This window comes from Rhinopithecus bieti, unplaced genomic scaffold, assembly GCF_001698545.2.
Source record: "Rhinopithecus bieti isolate Rb0 unplaced genomic scaffold, ASM169854v2 scaffold_40377, whole genome shotgun sequence".
Classification (NCBI taxonomy): domain Eukaryota; kingdom Metazoa; phylum Chordata; class Mammalia; order Primates; family Cercopithecidae; genus Rhinopithecus; species Rhinopithecus bieti.
The window spans coordinates 351233-378028 of NW_016817076.1; the positions used below are offsets into that span (position 1 = coordinate 351233).

At 35.1% G+C, this 26796-nt stretch overlaps 1 protein-coding gene across 1 annotated transcript in view; it reads right to left on the reverse strand.

The window, feature by feature from the left end:
* The window catches only part of SLC4A10 (solute carrier family 4 member 10), a 304764-nt gene that overhangs the window by 193681 nt on the left and 84287 nt on the right, over positions 1-26796 (reverse strand). The window contains 1 exon segment of the mRNA XM_017855802.1: positions 12890-13036. Within this exon segment, the coding sequence (XP_017711291.1) occupies positions 12890-13036 (147 nt within the window).

Consider the following 26796-nt stretch of genomic DNA (forward strand, 5'->3'; position numbering starts at 1 on the left):
TACTGGGTATATACCCAAAGGATTATAAATCATGCTGCTATAAAGACACATGCACACGTATGTTTATTGCGGCACTATTCACAATAGCAAAGACTTGGAATCAACCCAAATGTCCATCTGTGACAGACTGGATTAAGAAAATGTGGCACATATACACCATGGAATATTATGCAGCCATAAAAATGGATGAGTTTGCGTCCTTTGTAGGGACATGGATGCAGCTGGAAACCATCATTCTTAGCAAACTATCACAAGAACAGAAAACCAAACACCGCATGTTCTCACTCATAGGTGGGAACTAGACAATGAGATCACTTGGACTTGGGAAAGGGAACATCACACATCGGGGCCTATCATGGGGAGTGGGGAGGGGGGAGGAATTGCATTGGGAGTTATACCTGATGTAAATGACGAGTTGATGGGTGCTGATGAGTTGATGGGTGCAGCACACCAACATGGCACAAGTATACATATGTAACAACCTGCACGTTATGCACATGTACCCTAGAACTTAAAGTATAATAAAAAAAAAATTATAAAAAATATGTGAAATTTTAGCAGTTTTCTGTTACTGGGGAGTTGATTGCAATAGGAAGGAGAATTAATTAATCATCATCACATTCATATAAACAAATTAATATATTTATTAAGTACAGTAGCCAAAGCAGGTTGAACTTATTTGTGGGCATTAAAAGTTTTCTGTATGAGCAAACATCACCACCACCACTACCACTCAGACCAAAAGCCAGTCTTTGTTGGACACACAGTCCCTCTTTAGATTCACCTAGGAATCATAGCCCAACCATGACATCTAGTAGGCTGGAACCAGTCATTGTTTTCCTGTGATGTAAGCATAAACTCTTCCCGCTACATTAAAGGCCTATTCTTTTACCTAAATGCAACACTAATGCAACTAGGATGTTTTAACAACACTGTATTTTATGATTGGCTCTTATAATAAAGCAGGATTCTGCTGATGTTGCTTATACATTGGAGTAATAAAATTTTTTAAGAGTGCCCAAATTCAAACATTTTCCCAAAAATCGTTTTGCTAAATTGATGCTTGCTTCATAATTTGGGCCCAAATTATTCCATGACTTCACAGATTCATACTCTAATTTACAACATTTATCAAGCTTTGTAGCAGAGAGACCTGATACTCTCTTAAATTCTACTCTATGCTAAACTTCTTTGGAAGTTGAATTCCAAAGAATTTTGAGGAACCTGCAGAAATATCTTCAAAATATTTTATTTGGAATGCTTCCAAGTAAAATAACTATTTCTTAAGTAGGCAGAAATTTTCTTTAATGCCTTCAGCATAGAAATATCATATATTCTCACTATGCAGAATATCAAAACCCAAATCCGATAGGATGGTGTTTAGGGTTTGGTTGAAGTCTCTGTGTGTGACTGAGTACTTATTATAGCAAATAAACTGAGTGTGGAATAAGGATGAAGGCAGATGATTAGTACTAGAGAAATTGAAAAAAGTGAAATCTAGAAAGTTCCACTGCTTAGAAACCACCAAGTGCCAAACATTTGTCACTGATAAACCACATTTAGGTCTAAATGTCAGTAAACATACTCAGATGATTGAAGAAGGAAAAGGTAGGTGGGATCCAAAATAGCGGCTAAAATATAAGAGTGAGAATCTGGGCCACGGGACTTATTTCCACGTTTCACCAAATTGAGAGGCAGAAGCTTCTCAGAATCTGATTCTTGATTAATTATTTAAGTAGTTATTAAATAATTTGGGGTACTTTTAAAAAATACCAGTTCCTAGGGAAACACCCAAGATTAATTAAATGAAAATCCTTGAGGGTGAAGCCTAGCATCAATAATTTTTTAAAAGCCCCTCAGGTGATTCCAATGTGCCAGAAGGTTTGATAAGTAACGTTCTAGAGCGTTGCTTGTCGTCAAATTTTAAGATTCATATATGTTACTATATTAGTCTGTTTCACACTGAGATAAAGAACTTCCTTGAGGCTGGGTAATTTATACAGGAAAGAAGTTTAATTGTCTCACAGCTCCACATGCCTGGAGGGGCCTCAGGAAACTTACAATCATGGCAGAAGGGAAGCAGGTACCTCCTTCGCAATGCAGCAGAAGCGAGAGCGAGCAAAGAGCAGGGACCACTGCCTTATAAATCCCTCAGATCTCGTGAGAACTCGCCATCACGAGAACAGCATGGGGGAAACCGCCCCCAAGATCCAATCACCTTCCTCCTTCCACACATGGAGATTACACGTCCCTCCCTCAACACATGGGGTTTGCAAATGGAGATGAGATTTTGGTAGGGACACAGAGCCAAACCATACCAGTTACCTAAATATATTTTTAATGTACAGATCCTGACTCAAGAGGTCTGGATGGGGCCTGAGATTCTGCATTCTGGCAAGCTTCAATTTAATGCTAATATTATTGGCTTTATACTTTGTTTGAAGTAGAAATTTATTTTTACTATTTTTGTTATAAAATAAAAGGTTTATTTATTAAATAACTTTTAAAAGCTAGCAGTACAGCTTTCTTTAGGTTTGGTGAGTTTTAAAAATAATTTCAACTTTTATTGTAGATTCAGGGAGTACATGTGCAGGCTTGTTATATGGGCATATTGCATGATGCTGAGGTTTGGGGTATGATTGGTCCTGTCACCCAAGTAGTGGGCAGTATAGTATCCAATAGTTACCTTTTTAACCCTAGTTCCCCACCCTCCCTCTCCTCTCTGGTGGTTTGCAGTGTCTATTGTTGCCATCTTTATGTTCACAACTACCCAATGTTTAGCTCCCACTTATAAGTGAGAACATGTGGATTTGGTTTTCTTTTCCTGCAGTAATTCACTTAGGATAATGACCTCCAGTTGTATACATGTTGCTGCAAAGAGGACATGATTTTGCTGTTTTTTAGGGCTGCAATGTATGCCATGGAGTACATGTATATTTTCTTTATTCAATCCACTGTTGATGAGCACCTAGGTTGATTCCATGTCTTTACCGTGGTGAATAGGACTGTGATTAACACTAACATCCATGTGTCTTTTGATAGAATGATTCATTTTCCTTTGGGTATATGCCCAGTAATGACATTGCTGGTTCAATAGTAGTTCCAAGTTCTTCAGGAAATCTCCAAACTGCTTTCCATAGTGGCTGAACCAATTTATATTCCCACCAACGGTGTGTAAGCATGCCCTTTTCTCTGCAGCCTTATCAGAATCTGTTGTTTTCGGACTTTATAATAATCACCATTCTGACTGGTGAGAGATAGTATCTCATTATGGTTTTGGTTTGCATTTTTCTGATGATTCGTGATATTGAGCATTTCTTCTTATGTTTATTGGCTACTTATATGTCTTCTTTTAAGAAGCGTCTGTTCATGTCTTTACCCACTTTTTAATCACGTTGATTTTTGCTTGTTGACTTGTTTAAGTTCCTTATAGATTCTGGATATTAGACCCTTGATGAACCAAATTTAAATAGCAAAGTTTCCAGAACAGTGGATATCAACCTTCCACCAGAAGAAGGATATCAACCTTCTTCCCAGAAGAATCACCTGGGAGTACTTTTCAAAAAATACCCATGCTTAGGCCCCAGGCACAGAGATTCTGGTTGGTGTAGGGGTTGAGCATTAGTACAGTTTTAGAACTCTCAAATGCAGTCAATATTGAGAACCACTGTTCTAGAAAAACTGGCATAATGTATTCAGTTAGGGAAAAATAAAGAAGAAGAGGCACAGAGAACAAACAAATGACAAATACAGCTTATTTTTATTTGCTCATGAAATATTTGTAAGATGATATAAATGTATTTCTCAAATACTAGAAAATGATGAAAACTCATCATTAGAGCGTAGCCCAACAGATAATCCACTCCTAGAGTCTAATAGGGCATTTCTGCTAACTATAAGCAGATGCAACTTGAATGAGGAAAATATGCCAAATTGTCACTTTTTTTACACTCTAAGACTTCCCCTCATGAAAGAGAAAACATTTGAAAATGCAGAAGATACCTAGTACATCCTATACTCTCAGCCCATCTGCCCATTCTTGTGGACAACCATCCTTCTATCGTGGTGATGCAGGATACCTAGAGTACTTTTCTCTACACACTCTGCTACCAACAACCATGCTGCCCCTGGCAGAAGTACAGGGCATTTGGATAAGTGTGATGTTTATTATACATACTCTTGGAAACATGAAGCATACTGACATCAACCTCATTAAGCAATCTTAGGATATAGCTGGGTAGATATAGCACGAATCTACCTTGCCTTGTTTAAAAATGAGAAAAAAAAGGAAAAAACCTAGGAGTCCATAAAAAAATACTAAAATCATTGGAGAGTAAAATAATCTGATAGTCCAAAGGAAGATCATAGCTCTGAAAATTATCTACTTTAGGATAAAAAGAAAATGTCCAGAAATCACTGGGAATACACTCTACCAAGCAGAAAAAATAAAAAGTATTCAGGAAAGGACAGGCTAAAATGTAAAGAAAACAGGATGAAATAAGAAAGAAATTCATGAAAACTAAAAATGCAACAGCAAAATCAAAACTCATAATAAAAGTAGGAAAATGCAGAATTTATACTGCAGATAATCAAATGGTAATATAAAAGACTAACATTAAACTACAGAGAAAAAGTATACAGAGCAGAAATCAGAAATCTAATGTGTACCTGTATGTTCATCTTAGTGCTAGTCACCATAACAAAGACATGGAATCAACTAAGTGCCATTAGGGTGAGGTGGATAAAGAAAATGTGGTACATATACACCATGGAATGCTATGCAGCCATAGAAAGAATGGCATCATATCCTTTTTGCAGTAATATGAATGCAGCTGGAGGCCATTATCCTAAGCAAATTAACTGAGGAACAGAAAACCAAATACTGCATGTTGTCACTCATAAATGGGAGCTAAACATTGGGTACTCATGGACATAAAGATGGGAACAATAGGCACTGGGAATCACCAGAGCTGAGAAGGAGGGTAGGGAACAAGGGTTGTAAAACTAACTATACTCTATCCTCACGACCTGGGTGACAGGACCATCCATACCCAAACCTCAGCTTCATGCAACATACTCATGTAACAAACCTGCACATGTACTCCCAAATTCAAAGTTAAAAAAAAGAAAGATATATGTAGTTAAAATGTTTGAAGAAAGTAGAGGGATATGAGCAAAGAAAGTCTTCACAAAGAGATCAAAGTAAATGGAACAGAATAAAATATAATAGGAAAATGTTTCCTAGGTGGAAAACTATTAGTGTATGCAGGATGGAAAAGCTTTTTAATACGCCTACCATTAGGTCAATCTTAGCAAATTTCTTCATTAAGGGACACAGAAAAAATGTCTATAAACATTCAGGATTAAAATACATAAACCCAAAAAATAAAATAAAAATAGAAAGACTATAGACTTATCTGCCATAATTACTGAAGCCAGATATTGAATAAAGCGAATAAAGCAATATAGAGAGATATTTAAAAGTAAAATTGTTACCCCAAACATTTATATGTAGTTAACTTACATATCTGAATGAATAAAGGTGGGTTTACAGGAGGTTGGGGAACTGCTTAAAATGGTGGAGACTCTATCATGTTTAAAAGATGATAAGAACAATTCATCTGAAGAGGAAGAGGTCAATTAAATTAGAAATGGCATAAGTTTCCAGAGTGGTGAGACGGAATAGAAAATAAACATAAAGGAAAATAAAACTTCCTTATCTTCTTGCAGTTTTAACTGTTTAATAGGAAGAAAGTTTGCAGCTATAACTTTTTAATAGGAAGAAAGTAAAGTGAGTTCTTTCTGATGATATATTTTCCCTCTGAAATAGAAAGCAAGATTACTATTAAGTAATGGTGAAAAGAGAGGATATTGGAGAATGATGAAGAAGGTAAAGAAAGCTGAAAAATAATTATTTCAAATGTCAGAGATATACAATGAAATTAGGAGGAGATGTTGAAGGTCTCCTTGAGTCATAACTTTATAATGGTTACAATCTGCCTTGTTGAATGATGATTTCCAGCAGAGTATATCTGCTTGTGGAGGCAAGGAGAAAACGGAAAAATGGAGGAACCCCAACATAAGTATGGCTTTAAAAGCTAGCAGAAGAAAAGAAATTACTAAAATCAGAGAAGTACTGAAAGAAGTTGAGATGCCAGAATCCATACAAAAGATCAATGAAAAGAGTTTGTTTTTGAAAGAATAAACAAGCTTGATAGACTACTAGTTAGATTAACAAAAAAAAGAGAATAAGCACAATCAGAAATGACAAATGACATTACAACCAATCCCACAGAAATACAAAAGATATTCAGAGACTATTATGAACACCTCTATGCAAACAAATTAGAAAATCTAGAGGAAATGGATAAGTTCCTGGAAACATAAAACCATCCCAGATTGAACAAGGAGTAATGTGAAAACATGATAAGCCAATAACAAGTTCTGAAATTGAATCAGTAATTTTTAAAAACATACCAACCAAAAAACGCCCTGAACCAGATGGATTCACAGCTGAATTCTACTAGATGTACAAAGAAGAACTGGTACCCATCCTACTAAAACTCTTCTTAAAAATTGAGGATGAGGGGATGCTTCTCACTAACATATTATACAATTCCAGCATCATCTTTCTACCAAAATCTGGCGGAGACACCAAAACAGAAAACTTCAGGCTAAAATCCCTGATGAATACAGACACAAAATCCTCAACAAAATACTAGCAAACTGAATTCAGCAGCACATCAAAAAGCTAATTCACTATGATAAAGTAGGCTTCATTCCTGGGATGCAAGGTTGGTTTGACATACACAATTCAATATATACTATTCACCACATAAACAGAATCAAAATCAAAACCATATGGTTATCTCAATAGATACAGAAAAGGCCTTCAAGAGAATCCCAAATCCCTTCATGATAAAATACCCTGAACAGGCTAGTCACTGAAGAAACATACCTCAAAACAATAAGAGCCATCTATGAAAAACACACAGCTAAAATCATACCAAATGGGTAAAAGCTTTAACTATTCCCCTTGAGAACCAGAAGAAGAAAGTGATGCCTACTCTTGCCTCCTATTTAACATAGCATGGGAAGACCTAGCCAGAGCAATCAGGCAAGAGAAAGAAATAAAAGGCATTCAAATAGGAAGAGAGGAAGTCAAACTATCTCTCTTTGCTGATGATTATAATTCTATAAATAGAAAACCCTAAAGACTCCACCAAAAGGCTACTAGAATTGACAATTTCAGTAAAGTTTCAGGATGCAAAATCAACTTACAAAAGTCAATAGTATTTCTATACAGCAATAACATTGTATCAGAGAGCCAAGTTAAAAACTCAATCCCATTTACAATGCACACAAAAAAATGTAATACATCTAACCAAAGAAGTGAAAGATCTCTACAAGGAGAACTACAAACCACTGCTGAAAGAAATCAGAGACAACACAAGTAAATGTAAAAATGTTTCACGCTCATGAATAGGAAGAATCAATATCATTAAAATGGCCATACTGCCCAAAGCAATTTACAGAATTCAATACTATCTCTATCAAAACACCAATGTTGTTTTTCACAGAATTAGAAAAACTATTCTAAAATTAATATGGAATCAAAAAAGAACCCAAATAGCCAAAGCAATTCTAAGCAAAAAGAACGAAGTCAGAGGCATCATATTACCTGACTTCAAACTGTACTCTACAGCTACATTAACCCAAGCAGCATTGTACTGGTACAAAAACAGACACATACACTAATGGAATAGAATAGAGAACCCAGAAATAAAGTTAAACACCTACAATCATCTGATCTTCAACAAAGTCAGCAAAAATAAGTAATAGAGAAAGGACTCCCTATTAAATAAATGGTGCTGGGATAGTTGTCAAGCCATACACAAAAGAATGAAACTGGATCCCTACTTTTCACCATATACAAAAATTAACTCAAGTTGGATTAAAGAGTTAAATACCTAAGTTATAATAATTCTAGAAGAAAGCTTAGGAAATACCCTTCCCAACATTAACTTTGACAAAGAATTTATGGCTAAGTCTCCAAAAGCAATTGCAACAAAAACAAAAATTGACAAGTGGGACCTAATTAAACTAAAGAGCCTCTGCACAGCAAATCTCAATAGTCTAAACAGAGAACTTACAGAATGGGAGAAAATATTGGCAAACTATGCATTCAAAAAATGTCTGATACCCAGAATCCACAAGTAAAATTTAAACAAATCAACAAGCAAAAAATAATAATAATTCTATTAAAAATGGGCAAAGGACATGAACAGAAAAGAAGGAAAAGAAAAGAAAACATACAAGCGGTGAAAAAATGAAATGCAAGTCAAAACCACAATGAGACACCATGTCACACCAGTCAGAATGGTGAATATTAAAAAGTCAAAAAATAGCAGATGCTGACAAGGCTGCAGAGAAAATGGAATGCTTACACACTGTCGGTGGGAATAAAAATTGGTTCAGCCACTGTGGAAAGCAGTTTGGAGATATCTCAAAGAACTTAAAACAGAACTACCATTCAACCCAACAATCCCATTACTGGGAATATACTCAAAGAAAAATGAATCATTCCACCGAAAAGATGCATGCACTTGTATGTTCACTGCAGTGCTATTCACCATAGCAAAGACATGGAATCAATTAGGTTCCATTATGGTAAAGTGGATGAAGAAAATGTGATACATATATATCATGGAATACTATGTGGCCATAAAATGATTGACATCATATCGTTTTGCAGTAACATGAATGCAGCTGGAGGCCATTATTCTAAAAAAATTAACTCAGGAACAGAAAACCAAATACTGAATGTTCTCACTCATAATTAGGAGCTAAACATTGAGTACTCATGGACATTAAGATGGGAACAATAGGCACTGAGAATCACCAGAGCTGGGAAGGAGGGTGGGGAACAAGGGTTGTAAAAGTATACTCTGTGCTCACTACCTGGATGATATGACCATCCGTACCCCAAATCTCAGCATCACACAACATACTTAGGTAACAAACCTGCACACGTACCCCCTAAATCCAAAGTAAAAGAAATGAAAGACATACGTAGTCAAAATGTTTAAAGAAAGTAGAGGGATATGAGCAAGGCTTTTAAAAACTGTGAGCTAAAATATGAATAAATGAATTAGCTAAAATAAACACTTCAATGTCAGGATGAGGAAAAAATATAAAAGAGGGATCAAAATAAGTTGAAAATGAAATTGAAAGGAATATTCCTAATGAATATTTGAAAAAATGAATTTAAATAAATGGAAGAGAAAATAATAGAAATAGGACAAGTTTAAGCATTTTAAAGAACTATTAATACACATTTTCATTAAATATCAACCAAGAAAAGCATAAAAGGCATATATATGTGCCTGAAAATATCATAATAAATGTAAAGCTAAATACCAAAATAAAGGAAATGATTTAAACTCATAAAAATACAAAATCCAAATTAACCATAGTGCAACAATAGATTTTCACCTCCTTTCTTAACATCTTCATGAAATCGATAAATAAGTAGATATTATGTTCAAAGTTCTGAGTTAATATACCTGTCAATTTGGAATTGCATACCTAGCTAAATTATTTTCGTGAATGTTAACAAAATGTAAATTAATTCATACAAGTAATATAAACTACGTTTAATTCAATTATTTACATCTTTAAGAAATCTATTAAAATATTTTAAATAAAATGCTGTTTCCTATTAAAAATGAAAACAAAAGAGGCAGTAAAGGCGTGAATAAAACTAAAACTTAGAACCTAAGACATTTAAAATACTAGTATTACTAAATAGATTACTAGTAATACTTATGGAATACTAGTAATGCTAAAGTATTCCTAAAACTGCATGCTATGCAATCAGAGTAGGATAAACAAATAAAGACAAACTTATGGATAGAAGAAAAGTAGAGGGGTTAAGTAGCTGCACAGCAAGAAAGGAGTGAAGCTGTGGTCAGAGAGAAAGATAAATGAATTGGTGACTTCAGGGATGGAGTGAATATGGATGAGAAGGTGAACTAAGTGCAATGACAGAGAAGGTCACAAGAGATGGGATGGTCAAGGAACTGAAAGCCAGGTTCTCAGTTATGTCATGTACACGGGCTCTCATGGCACTTAGAACCTTTTAACAACTACAAAAACACTTATTATGGTATTCTGAATATACTTCCAAAGAGACAGCATTCACAATAGTAAAAGGTTCACATCTGATATGGTTTGGTTGTGTCCCCACCCAAATCTCATCTTGAATTCCCAGGTGTTGTGGGAGGGACCTAGTGGGAGGTAATTGAATCATGGGGGCAGGTCTTTCCTGTGCTGTTCTCATGACAGTGAGTAAGTCTCATGAGATCTGATGGTTATTATAAGGGGGAGTTTTCCTGCACAAGATCTCCTTACCTGCTGCCATCCACCTAAGATGTGACTAGCTCCTCCTTGCTTTCCGCTATGATTGTGAGGCTTCCCCAGCCAGGTGGAACTGTAAGTCCAATTTAACCTCTTTCTTTTGTAAATTGCCTAGTCTCAGGTATGTTTTTATCAGCAGCCTGAAAACATACTAATATAGTAAATTGATACTACTAGAGTGGGGTGCTGCTGAAAAGATACCTGAAAATGTGGAAGTGACTTTGGAACTGGGTAACAGGCAGAAGTTGGAACAGTTTGGAGGGGTCAGAAGAAGACAGGAAAATGTGGGAAAGTCTGGAACTTCCTAGTGACCTGTTGACTGGCTTTGACCAAAAGCTTGATAGTGATATGAACAATAAGGTCCAGGCAGTCTCAGATGAAAATGAGGAACTTGTTGGGAACTGGAGCAAAGGTGACTCTTGTTATGTTTTAGCAAAGAGAGTGGTGGTGTTTTACCCCTGCCCTAGAGATTTGTGAAACTTTGAACTTGAGAGAGATGATTTAGGGTATCTGGCAGAAGAAATTTCTAAGCAGCAAAGCATTCAAGAAGTGACTTGGTGCTGTTAAAGGCATTCAGTTTTATAAGGGAAGCAGAGGATAAAAATTCAGAAAATTTGCAGCCTGACAATGCAATGGAAAAGAAAATTCCATTTTCTGAGGAGAAATTCAAGCCAAATGCAGAAATTTGCATAAGTAATGAGGACTCAAATGTTAATACACAAGACAAGGAGGAAAATGTCTCCAGGGCATGTCAAAGGTCTTTATGGCAGCCCCTCCCATATAGACCCAGAGGCCCAGGAAGAATAAGTGGTTTTCTCAGTCAGGCACAGGGTACCCATGCTGTGTGCAGCCTAGGGACTTGGTGTCCTGCATTTCAGCTGCTCCAGCCATGGCTGAAAGGGACAAATGTAGAGCTCAGGCTGTGGCTTCAGAGGGTGCAAGCCTCAAGCCTTGGCAGCTTCCATATGGCGTCGAGCCTGCGGATGCACAGAAGTCAAGAACTGGAGTTTGGGAACCTCCGCCTAGATTTCAGAGGATGCATGGAAATGCCTGGATGCCCAGGCAGAAATTTGTTTCAGGGGCAGGGCCCTCATGGAGAACCTCTTCTAGGGCAGTGCAGAAGGGAAATGTGGTGTTACAGCCCCCACACAGAGTTCCTACTGGGACACCACCTAGTGGAGCTGTGAGAAAAGGGCCACTGTCCTCCAGACCCCAGAATGGAAGATCCACTGACAGCTTGAATAGTGTGCCTGGAAAAGTGTCAGATGCTCAACACCAGCCCATGAAAGCAGCCAGGAGGGGGGCTATATCCTGCAAAGCCACGAGGGCAGAGCTGCCCAAGACCATGAGGACTCACTTCTTTCATCATCGTGACCTGCATGTGAGACATGGAGTCAAAGGAGATCATCCTGGAGCTTTAAGATTTGATTGCCTTGCTAGATTTTGGACTTGCATGGGGCCTGTAGCCCCTTTGTTTTGCCAATATCTCCCATTTGGAATGTTTGTATTTATCCAATGCCTTTACCTCAGTTGTATCTAGGAAGTAACTAGCTTCCTTTTGATTTTACAGGCTCACAGATGGAAAGCACTTGCCTTATCTCAGATGATACTTTGGACTATGGACTTATGAGTTAATGCTGAAACAAGTTAAGACCTTGGAGGACTGTTGGGAAGGCATGATTGGTTTTGAAATGTGAGGACATGATATTTGGGAAGGCCCAAGGGTAGAATGATATGGTTTGGCTGTGTCCTCACTCAAATCTCTTCTTGAATTTCCACATGTTGTGGGAGGGACCCAGCGGGAGTTAATTGAATAATGGGGGCAGGTCTTTCCTATGCTGTTCTTGTGATAGTGAGTAAGTCTCATGAGATCTGATAGTTATTATAAGGTGGAGTTTTCCTGCACAAGCTCTCTTTGCCTGCTGCCATCCATGTAAGATGTGACTTGCTTCTCCTTGCCTTCCACCATGATTGTGAGGTTTCCCTAGCCACGTGGTACTGTAAGTCCAATTAAACCTCTTTTTTTTTTTTTTTTTTTTTTGTAAATTGTCTAGTCCAGGTATGTCTTTATCAGCAGCATGAAAATGGACTAATATAACATCCTAAGACTGAAAGTTGGGCACCATCAGCAAAAGTGCAAATGGGAACTAAATTAAGGCATTTTCCCCTGGATTTTCAAAGCACTTTGAGTAATGATGATTACTTGTACAAATTAAGAAGAGTTTTTGAGCTTTACTCAGTTGTATTTCCTATATCATAAATCTTCATCAATACTCAGCTTCTCAAAGCAAATATATAAGAGAAAAACAAAGACCAAGCTTTATCTCTCCCACTTCTCTCCAACCTGCCCAACATGTTTTTAAAAAGTATAAACAATTTTATGAGTATAAGGTATTACTCCTAATCATAATTGTACCAGCAAGTATATTACAATAATTAATTTAATAAAAACAAGAAGAAGGATTCTTACCAAAAGAAGGTGACTCCCTTCCATCCTCTAATCCTGAATCTCTCTCTCTGTCTCTCTTTCTGTGTTTATGACCACGATGTCTGTGACGTCGATGGCTTTTTCTTCCTCCCAAGGGCACATGTACTCCAATAAATAGTGTTCGATGACCTTCATACGAAAGTAAACACAACAATTAAACTCTAAATTATTCCAGGGCACAGATATGATGATTTACATGTTAATGGAGACTCAATTTAATTTAATTCAGCAAGTCATTTTTTATGTTTGTGATATGTAAAGCTTGGAGCTTGGCACTGTCTTTTGGCATTTTACCTAATTAAGTGTACCATGGCTCTATCACAAACATGTATAATACTAATTATTTGGTTAAATATTTTGTAATCATCACTGTCTTTATAATCTCTATGTATCTACTCCCCATGCTTAATTATACTCTTCTCATTAGAAACAAAAAAAATTGTTTTATCTTCTCTTTACCTTCAGACAATTGTGTTATCTCATCAATTCCCTTCCCTTCACAGTTAAGTGTTTTAAAAAAATCACTATCTCTAATAAAACAGGTTTCACTAAGGTCTATGTTAATGCCAAATCCCACAGAGGTTTTTCTGTTCTTCTATTTCTATATGTTACACTTGATATTGGCCACTTACTATACTTAATAATTAAGTCCCAAGGCACAAGACTTGTGACTCTGGCATATTGTTATAATTATTCAATTTTATTATTAGCTATTATTAATCTCTTACTATGCCTAATTTATGAATTAAATTTTATCACAGGTATGTATGTGTAGGAAAAAAACAGTATACATAGGGTTCAGTACTATCTGAGGTTTCGGGCATCTTTTGGGGGTCTTAGAATGTATCCCCTACAGATAAAGTGGGAGTACTGGAAAAAGAAATGAGCTATCAACCACAAAAAAAGGCATGAAAGAATGATTAATGTATATTGCTAGGTGAAAGAGGTTTTAAGAGCTACATACTATATTATTACAACTATATGACATTCTGGAAAAGCTAACTATAGAGACAGTAAAAACATCAGCAGTTGTCAGGGCATCAGGGAGAAGGTATAGGGATGAACAAGTGGAGCATAGGGCATTTTTAGGGAAGTTAAACCATCCTTGATACTGTAACGGTAGATACATGTCATTAAACATTTGTCCAAACCAATAGAACTGTATAACACAGAATGAACCCTAATGTAAACCATGGACTTTGGTTGATAATAACCTATTAATGTTGCTTTATCAATTGTAACAAATGTACTGATCTAATGTAAAATGTTAGTAAGAGGAGAAATTGTGTGCAGCAGGGAGAGGAAATATATGGGAACTGTCTGAACGGTCTGTGCAATTTTTTTATAAACTTAAAATTGATCTAAAAAGTAAAGCCTATCCAAGAAAGCTAACATTCATAGGTATTTATAGCACTAGTAGCTATAGAAAATTTACTTTATGAGGAAGCGAAAGTACAAGCAAATAAAGGGATATTTATATCACCAAGTAGATTATATATAGGAGAGTGTCATATTAGGGAAAAAACCTCTAAAGAAAACATTAAATTACTAGGTTAAAAAAAAAAATCTTACCTTCTTAAGTGCCAAAGTATACAAAATATTATAATGGCAATACTATGGATGAAGGTTTATGTCCCCCTGAGGTTTATATTTTAAAGTCCCAACCCCAAATGTGACCGTATTTAGAGACAGGGCCTTTATAGAGGTAATGAAGGTTAAATGAGGCCATAGGAGTGGGGCTGGATCCATCCAATTAGTGTTCTTAAAAGAAGAAATACCAAAGAGCTACCTCTCTTGCTCTCTCTCCAAGCACACAAAGAGGTAACACAATGATGCGAGGAGATGGTAACCACCTACAAGCCAAGAGAGAAATCTTCAGAATGAGACCTGCCTGGCTAGCCATCTTGATCTTAGGTGTCCTAGCCTCCAGAACTGTGAGAAAATTTATTTCTGTAGTTTAAACTGCCCAGCCTGTGGTATTTTTTTCTGGCAGCCCCAGTCAACTAATACAGCAAGGAAGGCCTAAAACAAAGCCTTATAATAATAAGTTTCAGAAGACATGTAATTGAAATTGTAAGATTTCTAAAATATTCAATGTATAACACTTAGGCTGATAGTGTTTCTTTGAAAGGGATAACTGAATTCTATTAAAATAAATTTGCCTACTTTAGTGGATATATTTGTACTTAAATTACATGATTTTTTTCAATAAAACACAAAAAAGAAAATATTTACTTTTTATACACAGGGTTAAATTACCTCCAAATTCTAGAAGGATTGGAGGTGAGATTGGCATGAAATTATAGAATTAGTTACTCCTTTATTGCTGGAAAAAAATCCGATATTATATAATTTTAATAATGGATATAAATCTTTTATAATCCTAAAAATAATTATAGATCAATCCTCTGGCAAACTGAAAGCTGAAAAATAGTTTCTATATTCAGGTTTTTGTCCTGTATGGATTCATGTAGGCAAGTGAAAAATTATAATTGGTTCGAGTAAATATAGACAATTAAAATGCACAAAAAGCCCTTTACCAATAAGGCTCAATTTTGGCAAAAAGAAATAAAAGGAAGTGGATTAATGTATATATATATGTGTCTGGTCCTATTTATTATTTTATTGACCACAATATTAAGTTATATTTTGTGAGAAACAATATTCATTAAAAGCATGATCTCTGAGATTGAGTCAACTGCTTACATTCATATCCAGTCTGTCACTTATATTTATGCAACCTTTAAAAAAAAGTACTTTATCTTCCATTTTATCTATAAAATGAAAATATTAGTAGCTATATCATTCAGAAAGTTTTTTTTTATCATTCACGAAACAAAAGGTTCAAAAAAGTTAAGTCACATTTTAAGTCCCACAGCTAATGAACAACTTTCTCTTCCTTTCGAGTTTAAAACGTATCAACAGAGCACAGAGAATTTGGGGAAGTAATAAGTTGCCACCTCTTAACTGTTGAAGAAAGTATTGAAAGTGTAGGTGGCAATGTTAGCATCAGCTGGGGAGAACACTGTCTTCTCTCCTGTAATTCCTTTTTGGTTAAAGCTTTCTTTGTTTGAAGTAGAGATGCTACCTGTCAAAATTAGTACTACCTGTGTGATGGCATATTGCACAGTCCCAACTACAGCTAAAGTGAGGTGCCAGGGGTTGGAGAAAACAGCAGATGGTGTAATTTTGAAATAGAATGATAAGGGAAATAGTAAAGAACAAAAAATATTAAGAGAGAAGCTGGGCAAAAAAGATGAAGAGGTAAGTAGGATATGAAGAGAGAGAAATGATAAAAAGAGCAAAATTAAAAAAGGAGAAAAAATACAAATAAAGAAGAAACAAGTAGAAAAGTTATATGAGAATAAGAAAATGGTCTCAGGAAATATGGTAACAATGATTACAGGTGACACCATTTCTATATTATCAGATAAATCAAGAGAAAAGACAGTATGTTTCATTAGTTTTGCAACACATTTAATACATGCAAAGTTACAAGCTGGTGAAAATCACCTTTGTTCTCTCCCAACTGCTGAAACCCTTCTAGTGAGCCAAAAATCAATTTTCTAAGTGTTACCTTTACTTTCCTAGCTCAAACATAAACCTGTCTTTCTCTGGAGGAAAATGCCTCCCCTACAATCTCTCAGTGATGGCTGCTTCTCTCCAACAGTTCTTATGCAAGATGGAAAGGTGTCAGTCTTGTTCCTGTGACCTCCGGCTGGGTGAGTGGAATAAGCAAAGTGGCATTTCTTTGCTCCATTCTCACATTTTTAGACCATTTCCCCATATCCTTCCTGACATCCTTCAGATGTAAATCTCATGGTCGACATTACTCACTACATACTTTGCCTCATGGTTGCTGTTATCCACTAAGGTCCAGGTAATTCCCACTCAACCATTTGAGCTCTTTGCATACTGTCATTCTCTTTAGTACAGCCTTAATTCGTAAGATTTTGAAACACATATAGATGATTCTTGTGATATTCTGGCCTTTCAGTTCCTTAAACTTTAATCTTCCAATGATATTTCATCCTAGGCTTTTCATTGGCAATAATTATAACCCCTCCATATAAGCAAGGCAGGTATCTTTGATTTGTCCACTGATATATCCCAAATACCTAGAACAATGCTTGACAGTTTTTGGTGCTCAATAAATATCCATTGAATAAATATATCTTTTACATAGAGAGGATGATTTTCAAGTATAATAGATAGATAGTAGACCTAATAATGCATTATGCTACTAAACACTTTATGAAAGGAATGGAAACAAGCTAATAGCCACAATTTTATAGCAACAGTACCCTAAAACTGCTAAAATTCATGATTGTGGAACTATGGAGAAAACGTTTTCATGCTTCTGCATGGTTAGGGACTTATAAAGCAAGACAGACTGAAATCTGGATTAAATGTGCACTGAATAGACAGAGACCTTCAGAGATATGCAGACACTTATTTTCTACAGCTCTGTGTTCACATTTCAAAGGAGAAAAAAATCCCACAGCTACTGGTTTACATTTCAAAGGGTTTAAACTGGGACCTTCTCATTCTCTCCCCTGAAGATTTGCTTATTTTATATAAGGGAGATAAGGTTTCTCTTCCTCTTCCAGAAAAGGAGAAGACAGAAGAAGACCATTTACTATATAAAGAGTTNATTAGTTACTCCTTTATTGCTGGAAAAAAATCCGATATTATATAATTTTAATAATGGATATAAATCTTTTATAATCCTAAAATAATTATAGATCAATCCTCTGGCAAACTGAAAGCTGAAAATAGTTTCTATATTCAGGTTTTGTCCTGTATGGATTCATGTAGGCAAGTGAAAATTATAATTGGTTCGAGTAAATATAGACAATTAAAATGCACAAAAGCCCTTTACCAATAAGGCTCAATTTTGGCAAAAGAAATAAAAGGAAGTGGATTAATGTATATATATATGTGTCTGGTCCTATTTATTATTTTATTGACCACAATATTAAGTTATATTTTGTGAGAAACAATATTCATTAAAAGCATGATCTCTGAGATTGAGTCAACTGCTTACATTCATATCCAGTCTGTCACTTATATTTATGCAACCTTTAAAAAAAAGTACTTTATCTTCCATTTTATCTATAAAATGAAAATATTAGTAGCTATATCATTCAGAAAGTTTTTTTTTATCATTCACGAAACAAAAGGTTCAAAAAAGTTAAGTCACATTTTAAGTCCCACAGCTAATGAACAACTTTCTCTTCCTTTCGAGTTTAAAACGTATCAACAGAGCACAGAGAATTTGGGGAAGTAATAAGTTGCCACCTCTTAACTGTTGAAGAAAGTATTGAAAGTGTAGGTGGCAATGTTAGCATCAGCTGGGGAGAACACTGTCTTCTCTCCTGTAATTCCTTTTGGTTAAAGCTTTCTTTGTTTGAAGTAGAGATGCTACCTGTCAAAATTAGTACTACCTGTGTGATGGCATATTGCACAGTCCCAACTACAGCTAAAGTGAGGTGCCAGGGGTTGGAGAAAACAGCAGATGGTGTAATTTTGAAATAGAATGATAAGGGAAATAGTAAAGAACAAAAAATATTAAGAGAGAAGCTGGGCAAAAAAGATGAAGAGGTAAGTAGGATATGAAGAGAGAGAAATGATAAAAGAGCAAAATTAAAAAAGGAGAAAAAATACAAATAAAGAAGAAACAAGTAGAAAAGTTATATGAGAATAAGAAAATGGTCTCAGGAAATATGGTAACAATGATTACAGGTGACACCATTTCTATATTATCAGATAAATCAAGAGAAAAGACAGTATGTTTCATTAGTTTTGCAACACATTTAATACATGCAAAGTTACAAGCTGGTGAAAATCACCTTTGTTCTCTCCCAACTGCTGAAACCCTTCTAGTGAGCCAAAATCAATTTTCTAAGTGTTACCTTTACTTTCCTAGCTCAAACATAAACCTGTCTTTCTCTGGAGGAAAATGCCTCCCCTACAATCTCTCAGTGATGGCTGCTTCTCTCCAACAGTTCTTATGCAAGATGGAAAGGTGTCAGTCTTGTTCCTGTGACCTCCGGCTGGGTGAGTGGAATAAGCAAAGTGGCATTTCTTTGCTCCATTCTCACATTTTAGACCATTTCCCCATATCCTTCCTGACATCCTTCAGATGTAAATCTCATGGTCGACATTACTCACTACATACTTTGCCTCATGGTTGCTGTTATCCACTAAGGTCCAGGTAATTCCCACTCAACCATTTGAGCTCTTTGCATACTGTCATTCTCTTTAGTACAGCCTTAATTCGTAAGATTTTGAAACACATATAGATGATTCTTGTGATATTCTGGCCTTTCAGTTCCTTAAACTTTAATCTTCCAATGATATTTCATCCTAGGCTTTTCATTGGCAATAATTATAACCCCTCCATATAAGCAAGGCAGGTATCTTTGATTTGTCCACTGATATATCCCAAATACCTAGAACAATGCTTGACAGTTTTGGTGCTCAATAAATATCCATTGAATAAATATATCTTTTACATAGAGAGGATGATTTTCAAGTATAATAGATAGATAGTAGACCTAATAATGCATTATGCTACTAAACACTTTATGAAAGGAATGGAAACAAGCTAATAGCCACAATTTTATAGCAACAGTACCCTAAAACTGCTAAAATTCATGATTGTGGAACTATGGAGAAAACGTTTTCATGCTTCTGCATGGTTAGGGACTTATAAAGCAAGACAGACTGAAATCTGGATTAAATGTGCACTGAATAGACAGAGACCTTCAGAGATATGCAGACACTTATTTTCTACAGCTCTGTGTTCACATTTCAAAGGAGAAAAAAATCCCACAGCTACTGGTTTACATTTCAAAGGGTTTAAACTGGGACCTTCTCATTCTCTCCCCTGAAGATTTGCTTATTTTATATAAGGGAGATAAGGTTTCTCTTCCTCTTCCAGAAAAGGAGAAGACAGAAGAAGACCATTTACTATATAAAGAGTTTATACAGTAATTCCTATATAAAGAGTTTATATAGTAATTCCTATATAAATTCCCAGATTCATAATTTCAGGGCTCCCCTCATGTGTACATAACTGTGTGCCTTCTTTCCAAGGTGGATATTGCTATAAGCAATAATAATTGTCTGTCTTGATCCAAAAATCTCATTTGCTTTCAGGAAAAATAAATAAACATAGATATTAAAGACTTACTAATAGATTTAGGAGATTTTCTACAAAGATTACATGAGCTAATATAATAAATATAAAATATGAAAGATGATGCCTGTTACACGGTAGACACTAATACATGTTAGTTCCCTTTTCCCTTCACAATGCTAGTGACTTAGAGGAAGGAATAAGAAGTCGGAATGATATTTTCCTGTCCCATTTCATTTTCTTCCTGTTTCTCTCTATATTACCATCTTTTCTAAATCCTAACATTATAACACTGGCCTAAAGAACTAGAGAATCCCCTCAGGTCCTGTAAAAAATAGTACAGAAATAACATATCAGATTAATATTACCATCAATTTTTCCAATATCCATAATTGAATTTTTTACACCCTAATTAAGCTATTCAGTTGAGAAGCGGCAAGAAAATTTCAAGGAAATTTATATGAAGATTATCATGGTTCTAAAATGACTTGGACCATTATTATCCCAATCTTGAGTTACTTTTCAAGAATATATAAAGAATTAATTTTTTTTTTTTTTATGGTTTTATTAGAATGAAAGGCCACAAAAGATTGTAATTAAAGGAATGGAGTCCTTTCAAGTGGGACAATTTCTTAAAGGTTTAATATAGTCAACAAAATTAACTTTATATAATGCTAAAATCCGAAATTTAATAAGAATACAAAACCATTTAGATATGAATATGTTTTGAAAACGTTAGTGAGCATGGAACAGTATCATTAAAATAAAAGATTTATTGAGATAAGCAGAGAACACTAGAATTTATTCAGAATTTATCTGCAGTTAGTACCATTTCCACAATTCAGGCTCAGAACTAAAATAAGTTGATTCTTTTCTTTTGTCTTGTAAAACCTTATCTAGAATGCCTTCTTCAACAAACACTTAACCAAAACAGTTAACCAAAACTTTTTCCTGTAGAATCTCTGTTACAAAGCCTGTATAGGCCTTCCAAAGGCCTATACAGAATTCATAATGAATTCTGAGAAAAATAAACGCAGGTAGAACACAGCTATTGATATGGAAAAGTCACAGAAAAATGTCAAGGTCTTTTCTCTCTTTAACTTAAAGATACATATGTCAATTCAGACAAAATAGAGTTTCATCATTAAGAAAATCAAAGGTTTGTATATATTATTTTCTGAGCACAAATGTTGCTAACAAATCCCAGATGTTTGACACTTGTGTGTATATTATTATGTTCAGCAGACTCAGAATTATTGAATATTTTAATTATATAATAAAGACCATTATTGAAATGATTCTTGATGTGACTATGGTCACAGTATACTGAATATTTACAAAATGCAGTGAGGAAAGAGACATGTTTGGAAACTGATTAATAATGTTGTTGATAAACTATTCTCCTTCATTTAGCTGGGAGGGAAGGGGTCAAGGTATCTACTCTTGAAGAGAACGGTATGTCTTTTGTTTTTGTTTTTTACATGAAATGAATATAACACAGCTGTTGCATAATGATGAGTTGCTACAGAAATTTAGATGTGTCAATCATACGAAAAGGTCAAGTACATTAAGCTGAATAAGCATATAATCTTTAATTCCATGAAGACTCTAACAGAGTCAGAAAACACAAGTCATCATTGATCATAATACATCAAAGCACTCGAAGTCCAATGGAAAATTTCTACTAAGGGAGAGTAACAGAGAAACAAAGAGACAGAGAGGATGGGAGTGAGTGTTTATAGCAAAGAGGTATTATTAGGCTACTGCAACATTGTTCCTTGTGTTGTTTTGCTAAAAGAAAAAGACAGTGTTAAACTAGTGCTGGTCATAGTCACATGACCCTGGGAAGGTATTTGTAATCATTATAAAACAAAAGGCTTCATGACTATGACTATTCTAGATAGAAATTAGAAATCTTGAAAGTCCTAAAGTTGCTCATCAAAAGGGCCACTAACTGAGATTTACTAGTTTAAAAGGTACTGTGGTACATTTTCAAAAATACTGTTTCTTACAAGTTTATAACACTGTCTTGAGCAAAATATAGCAACTGAATTAACTTGGTATCTTGAGATAGTGTTCATTTTTAATCTTGAAACATAATAAGCGTTTAATGTATCTTGAATAAGTGAATGAAACCTAATATGTGTTTTCTTAAAAAAAAATGACATGAGAACTCCCAATTTTGGTATATTATAAAACAGCTTAATCCTGGAAATTACACACTTAGAGAGCCAGGAGCACAAATCAGTAAAAAAAAAAAAGTGGCTAATGAATCAAGCCCAGCAATGAAAACAGCAGCAAATAATACAAATTAAAAATACACATTAAAAGCATTAAACAATACCAACCTGTAATGAAGCAAATGTTACTGTGTGGTACCAGCCATTAAATGCTGTAGGAGTTCACAATAGAGTAAAATCAAGCATAACCTGGGCATTCAGTGAAAATTTCATGGAGGAAGTAGGACTTGAGTTGCTCTTAAACAATAAACAGGTTTTACATCAGCAGAGGAATGAAAAGTTTAGAAAAAGGAGATAATGTGAGCAAAAATAAAAGAGCAATTGAGGGGATAATGTGAAATTCGTATTAGAGCAGGGAAGAAAAGGCGAGATGAGATAGAGCATACATTTTTATAATCAGCAAAGCTTGCAATTTCACTATTATTTTAAAACATGTATTTTAAAACATTTTGTTGTTTTAATTTGCAAGGGAGAGAGAGAAAATAGATCAACATATGTCCTGAGATCCTTAAAAAATGAATGCAAAAGAGAAAGTGGTACTTCCTTACCTCCCCAATCTCATCTTAATTAAATTATAAATTCTGAACAGCCCTGTCACTTTGCTTCAGGGAAATAGGTTAGGAAATGAACAAAAAATGTAAAACTAAAATTTTCCAGATTTAGTTTTGTATTATATTAATTTAAAAGACGTGCACATGTAGAAAGTAGCTCATTCTGAAAATTACAGTAATTAAGAACAGAAAGGCTTGCCTGGAAAAACTGAGGAGTTGCTGAGGAGAAAAACAGATTTCCATGAGGAAAGTTTATGAAATTCAACTGTGAAACAATTAAAATATCTGAAAGCAAAGATAAAAACACTTGGCATTTCTGTATAGATGTTTACAAATGAAAAATACATAGATAATGTGGTAGATCATTTTTAAAATGGCCACAATATTTTAGCAGCTTCTTCCATCAAGAGTTGGTATATATTCCTCCAACCCTTGAATCTGGATCAATGGGGCATTAGCAAATGTGACACAAACAGAGGTTTGAAGAGTTCTTATGCATAACTTCTTACCCGCTGTTGCTTCTGGAACTTATACCACCATGTAAACACGCTCAGCCTAGCCGGCTGGATGATCAGAGACCATGGAGAGAGAAGCCCGAGCTGGCAGTCATCCAGCTGAGGACTTCACAAACCAGCCAGCCTCAGTTGTGAAACCATCAGCTGACTGTAGAAGCAGGCGCCAGCTGACTCACATTAGAAGAACTAACTAGCTGAGTCCAGCCCGAATTCACAACCTACAGAATTATGACCTAAATAAAATTGTTGCTGTTTGAAGCCACTGAGTTTGGAAACGGATTGTGACACAGCAATAGCTGAGTGCTAAAATTTATTTGGAAGAAAAATTAAAAATTATAAAAGACAGATGGACAGGATATAAAATATAAAATTGAAAGTACCAGGAAACCGATTCAAAATGGAAAATAATGGGAAAATGTTGACTTATGACCAATATCTCAACGGGCAGGCAAATTAAGAATCAGGAATCAAAAAGTATTGATACTATATTGTGATCAATGTTGATAGGAACAACAAACTATGTATAAGAACCTGCGTAAAGGTACAAGCTGAGGATACTAGAGAAGGCAAACAAAATCCAAGGCAGAATATAAATAAATGCCGATTCATTTGGCACTTAAGATAGCTATAAGAGTTTAGAGTTAAAAAAAAGAAACTAGCCTTTATAGAAAATCTACAATGTACCATCTACTATGCTATGTGTTTTATTTATATTTTCTCATTTAATCTTCACAAAATCCCTGCAAACTGTGGATGATTTTCCCCAACTTACAAATAATGAAATTGAGGTTCAAAAAAGTAACTTGCCGATAAATAGGTTCTAGAGATCTACTATATAGCATAGTGCCTATAGCTAACAATACTGCATTGTATACTTAAAGTATTCCAAGAGGATGAATCTTATGTTGTATTCTTACCACACACACACACACACACACACACACAAATAATAATAACAATAATAATAAAAATAAAGGCATTAGGAAGTTTTGGGAGGTGATAGATATATCTGTGGCTTTGATGCTAGTAATGATCCCATGGGTGTATATTCCAAACTCATTGAGTTGTATACATTAAATATCTACAGATTTTTACATGTCAATCATCCCTCAAGTTAAAAAACAAGAGCAATTTCCCCCAAGCCATACAATCAGAGACTGAATCAAAGTTCAAAATCAGATCTACCAAATCTAAATTTATCACTTATAACTGCCAGTGTACATTCTTAACACCTTATGCTTCCTTATAAATCTTTTCAAAATTTCAATTTAATAAAATTATATAATCAAGTGTATAGTGCCTATGATAGGCTGTAGCATGGTCTAATTATGTTTATATTCTCAGTACCTGGCATATTAAAAGCTCAATAAGTGTTTTTTGAATAAATAAATGAATGACACAAAATCTAAAGCCTTTTCCACAGCATTTTAAGCTGGAGTGAGCTGAAATAGTCAAAAACAGAGGAGAGAAGACAAGATATGTATTGGCAAGTACAGAAAAACAGCATGCTTTGTGAAGGGAGGCACAAGAACACAGAGGGCCCAGGGACACATATTAACATACTTCATCTGTTTTAATCAGGAAGTTTAAAAAAAAGTACCATCTTCAATGTTCATTTCAATAAAAATTGACTTATATTGACACAATTGAAACTGCATTTCTCATTTTTCAATGATTTTTTTTACAGGACACTTTTGATGAAAACTATGGCTTACACTCTACCATAGATAAGCTGGCAGCAGTGGTATGCTAGAACTGGCTTACCACAGCTCACCTGTGCCAGTTACATGCATCTCTTCCTAACTTTATGTTCAGTGAAAACACCTCAGTGGTATAAAATTGGCCATAGAGAAAATATTTAATGACAGATATTGGCAAATGCTACAAATTAAGGCTATTGAGGAGGCAAGGGGGAAGAGCAGGAGGATTATTAGAACGTTGCTGCCTCATGCTTGGTGTGAACATAGAGATGGAACAACCTAATATTCCTTTTCTTGTTGTTGACAATGTTCTATACCCAATTTAACTTAATTAGGCTGGCATATTAGACTTTTTCATATATCCATCTTCTTCAGTGTGTTTACCTTATGTATATTCAATACAGAAGGGCCACAGGATACATCTGGGGCACTTGAGTTATACCCATGTGAACTCTTACAGCACTTACATGTGGAAATACATCTATCACATCCCAAAGCTTCCTAATGCCTTTACTATCATTATTATTATTTGTATGTGCGTGGTAAGAATACAACATAAGATTCACCTTCTTGGAATACTTTAAGTATACAATACAGTATTGTTAGCTATAGGCACTATGCTGTATAGTAGATCTCTAGAACCTATTTATCGGCAACTTACTTTTTTGAACCTCAATTTCTTTATTTGTAAGTTGGGGAAAATAGTCTACAGCTTACAGGAATTTTGTGAATTCAAAAAGGCTAAGGATAGAAGACCACTAGAGTTGGCAATAAATAGCACTACTTTAATATTTAGGATTCATATTTATAAACCGTAAGAGAAAATTAGTGCAGTAGCATGAGAAAAATAGGCCACTCACATATAAACAATGTTTCAATTTCATAAACATGACCTTTGTTTTCATGAACAATATTATTAACTTTATTGATGCTGATAGTTTTGGATTAATCACTGTGATGTCATAAAATATTTTTAATGCTATATCGTCCTCTAAGTCAATCATGGCAATTATCATTACAGGAAACAAATTGAATTATGCAACAGAAAAACAGGCATAATCTTATATAATTTAGCTCAAAATTAGAAATTATTTTGCTAATTAGGCTGCCATATTTTTGTATTACAAATGTACCTGAGGCATTTAGAAGCAGTTTGAAAGTGGCAAAAAAGAATATTCATAATCTTCCTGCCCCAGAGACCAGACAAAAGCTTATTGTACCAGCAGGAAATTAAAATTTTACTTTCTGCTAATAATGATTTCAATCATTTTGGGTTTTTTAAATTATCTTCCCACCTGAAACGCATTAAGAAGAGAGAGAGAAGGTAAGAAAACATACTTTTTCACCGTGCTTTCGGCAGCTGTAACACACTGTGGGCACTAGGAATGACTAGGTAGTGAGGAACAGGGAAGATAGAATGGGGAGGCAAACACATAGAACTAGAGAATAGAATAATGGCTACTGGGGCCTGGGGCACTTGGGGGGCTGAGGAAGGGGCTGGGGTAATGCTAGTCAAAGGATATAAAATTCTAGTTTGACAGCAGAAATAAGTTCAAGAGATCTATTGTACAGCATAGTGACAATAGTTAATACCATATTGTATTCCTGAAAAATAGTGAGAGTGGATAAGTATTCTCACTACAAAAATAATAACTATGTGAGGTAAGGCATATGTTTATTAGCTATATTTAAGTATTCTAGAATGCATATATATATATATTTCAAAGCATCATGTTGTA